The sequence below is a fragment of the Lactuca virosa genome, chromosome 6, assembly GCF_052849685.1.
Source record: "Lactuca virosa cultivar CGN04683 chromosome 6, Lactuca_virosa_CGN04683_v6, whole genome shotgun sequence".
NCBI lineage: Eukaryota > Viridiplantae > Streptophyta > Magnoliopsida > Asterales > Asteraceae > Lactuca > Lactuca virosa.
In genome coordinates this window covers 129,635,863-129,647,656 of record NC_136431.1, presented here as the reverse complement: position 1 = coordinate 129,647,656, position 11,794 = coordinate 129,635,863, and the positions used below count along the sequence as shown (strand labels likewise).

Below are 11,794 nucleotides of genomic sequence, written 5' to 3'. Positions count from 1 at the left end.
GGTCCATAATTACTTTTATAGAATTTTTGAGGTTGAATTTATACAATTTAGGTTTTTTGGGCTTTTAGGGTTTTGAGATTTAATAAATCTTTGGATATCAAAATAAATTGACTCTTTGAGGCGTCAATTTTTTTTTTTGGTTTTCCTAACTCTTATTCAAGTTAGAAATAATGTTTGTAATTTACTTTTATCGGTTTATTAGCATTTCTATGTAGTGATTCCGAGATTCAAGCGAAATTGAAGAATTAAGTATACTAGTCATAGTTTCAACTTTGACTTACGTTCCTATGAGACATGGACCTAATTTCTACTTCTAGGTCAAGTGCATGAAGTGTCTACATGATTCATGCAAACATGTTCGAGTCAAAAAATGACCCGAATATGGATAGTCATTACAGTTAAGTAATTGTAGAATTCACATATCAATGTGAAATCTAAGTACACTATCCTTCGATTCTACTTGTTTCCAAGTTTCTAGTAGGCTATAACTTAGCTTCCCGTTACAAAGTATACTATGTGTCGTGCCTATATGTGCAACTAAGTTTATTCAAATCTAGAACTCTCTCAATTTTGACGGTTTTCACATTGGTTGATGTTCGCAGGAGATAGGTCCCTTCGGGGACAAATGGTTTGAAGGGAGAGGAAGTTCGTGTTCGAAGTGCAGTTCAGAGGCTACTTATGTCAAGGTAGAGATTCTTAAATGTGACTCGAGCATTTGGATCATGTTCATGGAGCATTTGGAGCACTTTGAACTAAATGGATCACTTGGGGTTCATCGAGCACGCGACAAAGGAACGTATCATCTGAGAAAGGAATGGATTGACTGACAAAGGAAAAGACCAAGTGTCAAAGGAACAAATCATTTAAAAGGGGGTTTGGAGCAACTGGAAGAAGTTTAGAGAACTTGGGAGTGATATGGAGCAACAAGGGAACCTTGTGTTGGGTTTTGTGTACTATCACACTCATATGGTGCACATACAACCCTAATAGCTTTGGATCTAAGTTTTCTCTAGTTACACTTGCAACCAAAATTTCCAAAGCTTGAAACCTAAAACTAGCATACAATTTGACATATAAATCATAAAAAGTAAGTTAAAAGAATACCTCTTAATTGTACCTTGTAGGAATTGGTCTTTCAAGAGCCTATCAACTCAAGTGTGATGCCTCAAATATCTTATAACAAATCGTCTGAGCTTCTTGGAATCACTAGTGCACAATTTTTGGCTTAGGGTTACATTTATATAGTGTAGAATCCAAGAGTTAAACCCTAATCCACTTCCTTGGGCCTTAATCCAATAATCCAAATGATAAGCCCTTTGGACTAACTCTTCATGGAGTCTTACATGAACTTAGTCCATTACTAATCAATATGGATCATTAGCCCAAACTATATATCACTGATTTACACAATTAGTCCCCATTAATTTAACTAGTCTCTTTTGGTCACTAAATTAATTCCAAATTAATTCTTGATCAATACTAATTAAATAATATGATTTCTCAATTAATATATTATACTTATAATATATTAATAAAGCACATTAACCTCTTTCTCAAATATCCATACTATCAAATTGTTCCAGAGTGTTACAACCCAAATGGACCATGCTTGTATCGGGTCAAGTACATACCAATTATAGTTATGGGCTTAGACGCTTAATCCAATAGTCTCCCACTTGGATAAGTCTAATAACTATTATTGCAAGTACGACTTCAAAATCCGATTAGCAATCGTAGCTCTCAAAAAGATCGTTGTCGAACTCTGATCTTATTAGTAAGGCGTCCATTAGATAAGGGATCATATATTCCTCCATTCTAGATATCGTATAGACATGAGACATGGATTATAATCATTCTCTCTGTCCATGTGTTGTTTCCCGATTTCCGATTTATGACGACCGACTAATTGAACAAATCAAATCAGTCCCGGCTTGGCCAAGCGCTTAGGGTTGTCATCACTAAATCATCAAGGGGCCCACATATATTGCTTTTATCCCACATTGGGTAAAAGGAACGGATAAACTTCGACTCATATGGTTGCGCTATTTACTCATCAAATCACACACAATGATACGTTTTATAACACCGAGTTACCGGTGCGTTTACATATCATCAATGTGCAACCGACTTGTAAACTGCAACTCATATCTCTCTGTTTCAAGAATATAAGATATTATCGTCTCATAATCACTCGTGATAAAATCCATGAAGTGATTCAATTGAGCGTGGGTTTAGTCCAATACTCAAATCTTATTACAGGAGTACTCATGAATACTGCAGCAAACTTGTGATATGTCTAAACACCTTTAGAAAATATATAGACCCATTCATGATAGTCTAGCTTCAATACCTACTTCCAAAGTATGATCGAGTATGGATAGTTTGAATAATTTAATTATTCGGGAAGTCAAAACATGCAAAGTGAAACACAAGAATAATCGAATCCAATATGGTCTCAAAACTTTTGAATATAAATAAAACCCCTTTTATTTAATCACCATATTGATTACACACTATTCATTGTATAATGTTTCAATTAATCAACTTATTACTTGAATTAAAAGATTAGTTATCCCATGCTCCAAGCATGCACACTATGTTTATCTATGGTCCTTTCTTTGTGAAACAGATCAATTGAAAACATTTCCAATGATTCTCTTTTCACAATTCCCAATCCTTATCACAAGTGTAAGAATACCAAATTCTTTCCACTATTAGAATGTGTTAGGTTCTAACTTTTATGCAATGATCCTTTTGTAATGCCAATTCACCAAAATCATAGAGACTTGGACAATGAAATTACAAAGTATTCCACTGGAGATTGTTACAAGACAATTCCATAAATACGAAGTCTCACATTCAAAGTACATTCCTTTGAACAATCTTCTTGTATAAAGTTTCTAACCTACACATAGATTCTTAATATCCAACTCCCATTATGGAAACATTTCCATATTTTCCATATGACAATTCATTCTTAATAGAATCCTATCTGTTTATAATAATGTCAATATGGTCCATCCATTACTATACTTCCAACTTCCTACAAGTGACCAATCCTTAGCGAACCTTAGATTGTCCTTGACAGTTGTTTAACAACTTTAGTCATATCCGATTCTAGTCCTCTTTCCCTCTTAATGCCCTAGGCATTTAGAAAATTAGAACACGTGAATATTATAGCATATGCAGTCGATCCTATACTCGAAGTATATGGACGCGATTCATAATGTCTTACATAAAGACGTGAGTCTTTTGATATAATACTTCCATATACATAGTTCTCAATGTTGAAACATTTCAACATGATATTCATACATATTCATGACTAAGTTTGATTAATACTTCAATCTAAGCTTTTAGATTTGAAATAAAGTATAAGTATCCTCTCCCTTAATTATAGCAAAACAACTTTTCAAACTCTACAACTTTGCGAATTGAAACTTTTGTTTTCTATAATTAACATTGCTAAGTCGCAACACTTAACGTAATAATTGTGCTCCCACTAGCATAATAATTACATTCTTATTGGCACAACACTTATGCTCCCACTAGCTTTGACATGTACCCAGAAATAAGCTGGACTTCTAGAAATCAATACTTATTGACTTTCTTTGCAAAGTGGTACTCATGGACTAGGGAAAAGATGTGGATATTTTTGCTTCATCTGATCTTCCCGTTCCCAAGTGAATTTAGGTCCCCTCTTGGCATTCCAGCGAACCTTCACTATTGGTATACGACTTTGTTTTGTTCTTTTGATTTCCCTATCCATGACCTCCACTGGTTCTTCTATGAAGTGTAGACTCTCGTTTAATTCAATATCATTGATTGGAATTACAAGAGTCTCATCAGACAGACACTTCTTGAGATTTGAGACGTGAAAAGTGGGATGAATGTTACTGAGTTCATGCGGTAGTTTGACTTTATAAGCAACCGGACCAATTCTAGCAAGAATTTCGAATGGTCCGATGTACCTTGGACTTAGTTTTCCACTTTAGCCAAAGAGTATCATTCATTTCCATGGTGATACCTTTAACAAGACACGGTCACCAACCTGGGATTCCAAGGGTTTTCGTCGTTTGTCTGCATAACTCTTCTGTCTGTCTCTAGAAGCTTTCAATCGTTCCCGGATTTGTACAATCTTTTCTGTGGTTTCTCTAATGATCTCGGGACCGGTTAGAGTACTGTCGGTTACATGGTTCTTGGCTAGTTGCGTATCGCCCACTTCAGCCCAGAACAGAGGAGATCTGCACTTACGGCCATAGAGAGCTTCAAAGGGTGCAACTTTGATGCTAGTGTGATAGCTATTGTTGTAGGAGAATTCAACTAGTGGTAAATGGGTGTCCCAACCTTTACCAAAATCTATCATACAAGCTCTTAACATGTCTTCCAGCGTTTGTATGGTTCTCTCGCTTTTCCCATCAGTCTGAGGATGGTACACTGTACTCATATCAAGATTGGTTCCCAAGGACTTTTGCAATGATTGCCAAAACCGGGAGGTAAATCTACTATCTCGATCAGAGATAATAGATATTGGCATACCATGCAATCGCACTATCTCTTTAAGGTACGTCCTTGTTAACTTCTCCATTTTATCAGTTTCTTTTATTGGCAGGAAGTGTGCGGATTTGGTTAATCTATCGACAATAACCCAAATGGTGTCATGACCACCTGTTGTCGTGGGTAACTTGGTTATGAAATCCATTGTAATCCGTTCCCAATTCCACTCAGGTATTTCTGGCTGTTGAAGTAAACCTGAGGGCTTTTGATATTCTACTTTGACTTTGGCGTAAGTTAGACACTTGCCCACAAAAGTAGCTATTCGGCTTTCATGTTTGGCCACCAATAGAGTTTCTTTAGTTCTAGATACATCTTGTCTGAACCAGGGTGAATGGAGTATCTAGTTTTATGGGCTTCTTCATGACAACATCTCTGTAACCACCAAACTTCGGTGTCCAGATCCAATTCATGAGATAACGAACTCCGTCACCCTTTATTTCCATGTTCTTTTCCATTCCCCTTAAGGCTTCACCCGTCATGTTCTCAGGTTTCAAAGCTTCCAAATGAGCCTCCTTGATTTGTTTGGATAGGTGGGAATGGATGGTCATGGTTAGAGACTTTACTCGATGGCCCGAGTACTCTTTCCGACTAAGGGCATCTGCTACCACATTGGACTTGTCGGGGTGATAGCGAATCTCACATTCGTAATTATTTAGTAGTTCCACCTATCATCGTTGTCTCCTGTGGAGTTCTTTCTGATCAAAAATGTGTTGGAGGCTTTTGTGATCAGTAAAGACTGTGCATTTTGTACCGTACAGGTAATGCCTCCAGTTCTTCAATGCAAAAACCACTGCTCCTAGTTCGAGATCGTGTGTAGTATAGTTGACTTCGTGGTTCTTAAGCTGTCTCGAGTTCTGAAAGCAGTCTTTGGAATGCAGTTCTGAAAGCATTCTTTGGAATACTATCCTCCTGGACTCGTAGCTGATGGTATCCTGATCTCAGATCAATCTTGGATAAGAAGCTAGCTCCTTGGAGTTGATCGAAGACGTCATCTATCCGTGGTAAAGGGTATCGGTTTTTAACGGTAAGTTTATTTAATTCCCGGTAGTCTATGCACATGTGAAACGATCCATCTTTCTTTTTCACAAACAAGACTGGTGCTCCCCAGGGTGAGAAGCTTGGTCTAATGAAGCCTTTACTAAGAAGTTCATTCAACTGGCTGGATAGTTCTTGCATTTCTGAAGGTGCAAGACGATACGAGGCTTTAGCTATAGGGGTAGCTCCGGGAATCAAGTCGATTTGGAATTCGACTTGGCGTTCAGGAGGAACTCTTGAGGGATCTTCAGGGAATACATCAGGGAAATCACAGACTTCAGGGATATCCTTGATGTTTTTCACTTCTTGTGTTTTATCAACTACATGAGCTAAGAAGGCACAGTAATCTTTGCGAAGATACTTCTTGGCCTTGACGCAAGAAATGATTTGAAGATTTGCAGTAGGTTTGTCGCCATAGATAACAAGGGATTCACCATTTGGTAAATTGAGGTGAATGGCCTTTTCGTAACATAGAATATCGACACGATGAGGACTTAACCAGTCCATGCTGATGATGATGTCAAAGCTTTTTATGGAGACCGGCATAAGGTCTATTTAGAAGGAATAACTGTTTAAAGTAAGTGTACACCCTATGTATATATCGTTTGTGCTCTCGGTCTTGCCATTAGCCATCTCTACAGTGAACGTGTCTTTTAAGGATTGGGGATTTTATTTTAGTAGATGTTTAAATTCATGGCTCACGAAACGTTTCTCCGCACCACTATCAAAAAGAATGCATGCGTAAGAATTGTTGAGAAGAAATGTATCGGTAACCACGATAGGATCTGTCATTGCTTCTTCGTGGCCAATTGCTAAAACTCTCCCTGTACTACTAGAATTTTTTGACTTAGGACAAATTCTCTTGAAATGTCCTACTTCCCCACATTCATAGCATGTTTAACTCACTCCCGTGGCAGGGACTTGAGAAATAGGCTGAGCTAGTGCCCTACTGAAACGGGCAGTATGCCCATTTCTGTTACAATTCTTGCAGTGCATTTCTTTGCAAGCTCCTGTATGATGGAAGTTGCATTTATTGCACTTTTGCAACGATCCAACATATCTACTTGGAGTCGCTAGAGTGATAGACACAGTGGTAGGAACAGGGGTTGGAACAGCAGCAGGAACAATAGCAGCGTGTGCTGTCACTGTTTGTTGCTTTTTCGAGGGCTCTTGAGATGATTGCCCTTTTCACTTGTTCTAGAATTTCTTCTTACTGCCCCCTTCCTTGGGGTGCTCCGGGATGGGTACCATAAAGCCTTGACGGAATCCATGGTTTACTAGCGTTTGTGCCAAACGCTTGGCACTATCAAAAGTGAGAGGGTTAGCGACTATTATATTTCCCTGTATTTGAGGAGAGAGTCCCCAGATATATCTATCAACTTTCTTGCTCTCAGTGGGAACCATCCCTGGATACAGAATAACCAGATCACTGAACCTGGCAGTATATGCAGTAATATCAGAGTCTTTCATCGTCAGACTCCAAAGTTCTTCTTCTAGCTTTTGAATTTCACCTCGAGGACAATATTCCACTAGCATCAGGATTTTTTGATCATCCCAGCCCATAGCATTGGCAACTGGAAGGGATAAGGATTTCACATAGCCATTCCACCAGGAAAGGGCTCTGTCTTGGAAAGTACATGCTACAAACTTAACCTTGCTTGCCTCGGGGCAAGCACAGATTTTGAACACTGATTCGATTTTCTCGAACCAGCGAGTCAGAGTAATGACACCTCTGGTGCCACCAAAAGTTTTGGGCTTCGCATTTGTAAAGTCTTTATATGAACACTCACGAGGGTGTCCAAGACCTTCATCATGACCGGAAACTAGAGCACCACTGCCAGCTCCACTATTGCCACTAGAGTTGATTTGTGCTAGGGCAGCATCCACTGCTGCTTGAAAGATAGTAGCATCAATGTGTGGAGGAGGTGGTGGTGGTGGATTTGGTGGATTGTTGTTGTTATTTCTGTCAAATTTCCTGGTAGGCATCTTTCTCTAGAATAAATTAAGAGAAAAATGATGATAAGTACAATACCATGAATCAGGTGAAATTTGATAAGACATATCTTAATTTCAATTGCATTAATTTCTGACTGTTATAGTGTTCTATTAAGTGATAAAAGTTTACTAATATAAGTAAACAATCACTAATTTTATTTATAGCCACACTTGTAATGAATTTGTATAGTTAAACATAATGAGTCTGTTTTAAGTTTATAACCAAGATTTATGAAGTAAGATGTTTATGAAGATTTGTAATAACTCCTAAAGAAGTAAAATGCTTATCCTTTTCATTGATATATTGTTTTATAGATGAAGTTGGGAGAACTTGACCTAGATATAGGTCTATATTATATCAACAAAAAAGGAAATTAGACAGCATTACTACCTACGAGTAGTGTATTAACTTAATCGTGGAGTAAAAAGTAGTATATACGTTCGATATATTAATTTACATTAAAATAGAAAATAGAGGTAGTGTAAACACTACTTGCGACGAGTACGGCTCCTAGTAATGGGCTCTGCCACATTCGGTTCTGATTCCATTAAACTCCTCTCCCAGTGTAGTCTGATGCTCTTGGAGTGCTCTCATTTAGATTTAAGCAGCAATCATTTCTACATGGAGCATGTCTGTGTGGTGTCTGGTTTCATCGTGATCTCCGTCTAGACGATGAATATTTGCGGTGTTTTGTTGGGAGGCAGTTGTGACATCTAGAATTCGGTTGATCGATATACGAGATTGATCAACCTGACGAGAAATACGGCGCACTATAACAGGGAGGGCCATGTCAGCCGATCCTCCATTACTGATGTCATAAAAGTCTCTGTTCATACCAAATGGAGGACGTTGTCCTTGTTGGTGGCTCCACCTGTGTAGTTCTTCGCCCCATGCTGGGGTCGGACAATGAAAATGTTGTCTGGCTACCAGGTGTTGTATTCCTTGGGTGGATTGTATACCACTTGTTCCGAGTCTGTGCCATCTGAATTTTCTTCTTCACTATCCTCCTCGGGATCCTCTTCAGGATCATCTTCTATCCAACCATTATTCCGTTGGTTAGCGAAGTAGGGATCTCCAGGTGGAGGATATCCTGCCATAAAGTCTATACGAGGAATTTAAAGGTAAGATGCATAAAAATAATGTAGTTTTACAAATAGTCCTATAGTATTTTAAATTTGCTTTATGTTCTAAAGTTCTTCTGTATGAGTAGAGTTTGGTAAGTTTTAGACTTGTCGCAACACTACCATCATTCCCAAACACATGTTGATCATATCTCAAATAAATATAGTTGATCAGGCCATATTTATTCCAGATATGATTACATAACTGTCCAGGTTTAACTGTAGTGTCCAACATCCAAATACTTTTATGTAGTTATTACTGTGATACTATTTCTATATGTGTGAGTGTTAGTATACTTTTTATAAAATACTTATATTTTAAAAGTATACTTGTAGTCAGAGCACTTCGGCCCCATTGTATTTATAGTTGTATATAAATTGATATACTGAGTTCTATATAAACAATGCTCTGATACCAATCTGTCACACCCCCAAACTTGAATGGCGGAAACATTCGGGGATGGATGACTTCATATGTAGTATTACAACAATGTACAATAGTAATTAAAGTACAACATTCATTACATTGATAAAATATAACTTTAACTTCGTGTTCAAATCATTATATTTTTGACACCAAAAATTATAATTAAAAGACATAATTATATGAAACTCTGTCTTCCTCAAAAGCTGTGGGTACCTATTTATCGATTTCCTGAAAATACAAGTAGTTTTGAAAAGAGTGTCATCAATTAAGTTGGTGAGTTCATAAGCCTGTTTTTAATTGAATTTTGTCATTTGTTCCTTTGAAAAATGTAAATGTATTTTCTTCAGAAAATCCTATATTTTATGTTGTATATGTATTTGCTTTCTGAAATAGTATAATATAGTTTTAAATTCCCATAAAACTATGAAAAGGAAGTTTTCTCTGTATTTAGAATAGTATTCTGTATTCATAAAGTTGTAAATATCTAGATTCACCATTTATAGTTTTATTTATATAAAACTATGTAAAGTTGTTTACTTATTCTTACACTAAACGTATTATTCAATACCAAATTGTGAGTTATCATAACCATGCTTGATGACCTAAGTCTCGCTTGAAACACGACGTTCTTCAGGCGTCGAAATATGTTACGAAAATTGTCACCACAAGTCTGCCGGCCTAGTTGTTGCAAGCTGGTGCGGGATTGTCAGTCCTATATAGATCTATACACAAGTGTCACACTCTCCCTCCAGGACACTACTAGAAAAACAGCCTTTTACGACACGCAATGCACGTCCTAAAACGCTCAGACGACGCGCAAATGCGTGTCAAGGAAGGCCCTGTCATAACGAGAGACGACACGCTTTTGCGCGTCGTCTACAGACGACGCACATTTACGACGCGCAATGAGTATCAAGGAAGGCCCTGTCATAAAGGAAGACGACAAGCATTTGCGTGTCATAACCTTACGACACACGTTTGGGACACACATTGCGTATCATTAAAGCCCCTGTCATAAATGAAGATGACACACATTTGCGTGTCATAAACTTCAACAACCATTTACGATATACATTTACGACACGTCTTTGCGATACTCATTTACACATAATACAAAAATATGGAAACAAATATATACCAAAACAATCAATTTCATCCATAACATCATGTCAAAAAAATCTAATACATTGGTATTAAGGGGATCCAATTGTACATTGTTATTAAGAGGTTTTTCCTAACTATATAACCTAATACTACATTGCTATTAAGGAACACCTTCTTGTTTCTACTTCTTATTGTTATGCTTCTGTTTCCATATGATACCTGTTTCCAAGACAAGTAAACTTGCTCTTATTGGGGCTGAGAGAATTTAGATATAACAACAATGTTATATTTAAAGGAATAAAAAAAGTAGGAATGTAAGGGAAACAGTGAATTCAGAATAGAACTAACAACTCATTCTATTACCCCTTTCATCATAATTCCATTCCATCCAACCAAACAGTTCCCCTAGTAATTAACACTTTCATACCTCATGCAAAAGGGAGTTTACATCACAATGATTGATGGAGCACAACTGATTTGTATGTCTTGATTCTGATCGAACTGAGAAAACAAGAAAACTTAATGTGAAAAAAAAACTTTTAGTCTACATTAAAAGTTGAACCAGAAATATTATAATTATTACACAAAAAATATCCCCACAGACTAACATTGATATATCTGCACTTGCATCTATCTTTTCCAAACCTTTTAACAATGTATGAACCTGAAATATTATAATTATTACACAAAATTTATATAAATATTGATAATAGTAATAAAAAATGAGTCTTTTTCTAGCTAAGAGAATATATTATTAACCTGCCATAGTTTCACATCCTTCAAATCTTGTTGAACATTCACATGGGTATTTGCCTAAAAAGAAAAATCCAAAAATTAATACAGATTTTTTTCTTCAAGATTCTATATATCTTAATACATGTAAGTATCTGTATCTATATCTATATCTTACCACACAAACAAGATGTCTTTTTCCAGGATTATCAACACCATGATTACTAAACTTTGCTTCAAGAACAACACTCAGTGCAACATTATCCTGTTACAATCATCACAACAGTTTTCATCAAAACCAACACATGAAAAATTAACAAAAAAATGAAAATGATCCAATCTTACTTTAACCAACCGATTTAATGCGGTTTTCTTCTGAGCACTAGCAACCAAAGCATCATTTAAAGATTGTGCAGCTTTATTAAACTCAACCTACACATGCAACCTTAAAATCTTATATCTCGTGTTTTACAACAATACTAAAAGGGAAAATTAAATAAGGAAAAACTTATTATACCTCATGTTTTACAACAATACTAAACGGGTTTCTGTTAATTCTGTTAACAGGATTCTGTTAGGTTTCCGATTTCACCACTGGGGCTGGGTGTTCTATGTCAACAGTACCACTCATGGTTTCACTGTCCATGCTGGCAGTCCAACTCCTCCTATTCCTTCGTTCCTGTTTTCAAAAGTCAACCATGTTGAAAATTGGTCAAAATAACATATTAATAGAGGGTAGTTTTGTCTTTTCAACATCATTATAATTATAAGTACCTCACGATATGGGAAATATGCATCAAGCATTCTGACAACTTGATTCAT

At 36.7% G+C, this 11,794-nt stretch overlaps 1 protein-coding gene across 1 annotated transcript; it reads right to left on the bottom strand.

Moving 5' to 3' along the window:
- Positions 1–10,663: 10,663 nt before the first annotated feature.
- On the bottom strand, positions 10,664–11,794 carry LOC145121938 (carbon catabolite repressor protein 4 homolog 2-like). Its single transcript, XM_079057618.1, has 7 exons — positions 11,747–11,794; positions 11,490–11,543; positions 11,318–11,404; positions 11,151–11,237; positions 11,000–11,053; positions 10,849–10,904; positions 10,664–10,741 (listed from the first exon to the last, which is right to left on the bottom strand). Exons 1-7 carry the CDS (start codon positions 11,792–11,794, stop codon positions 10,690–10,692), a joined length of 438 nt encoding a protein of 145 aa, XP_078913744.1. The 3' UTR covers positions 10,664–10,689.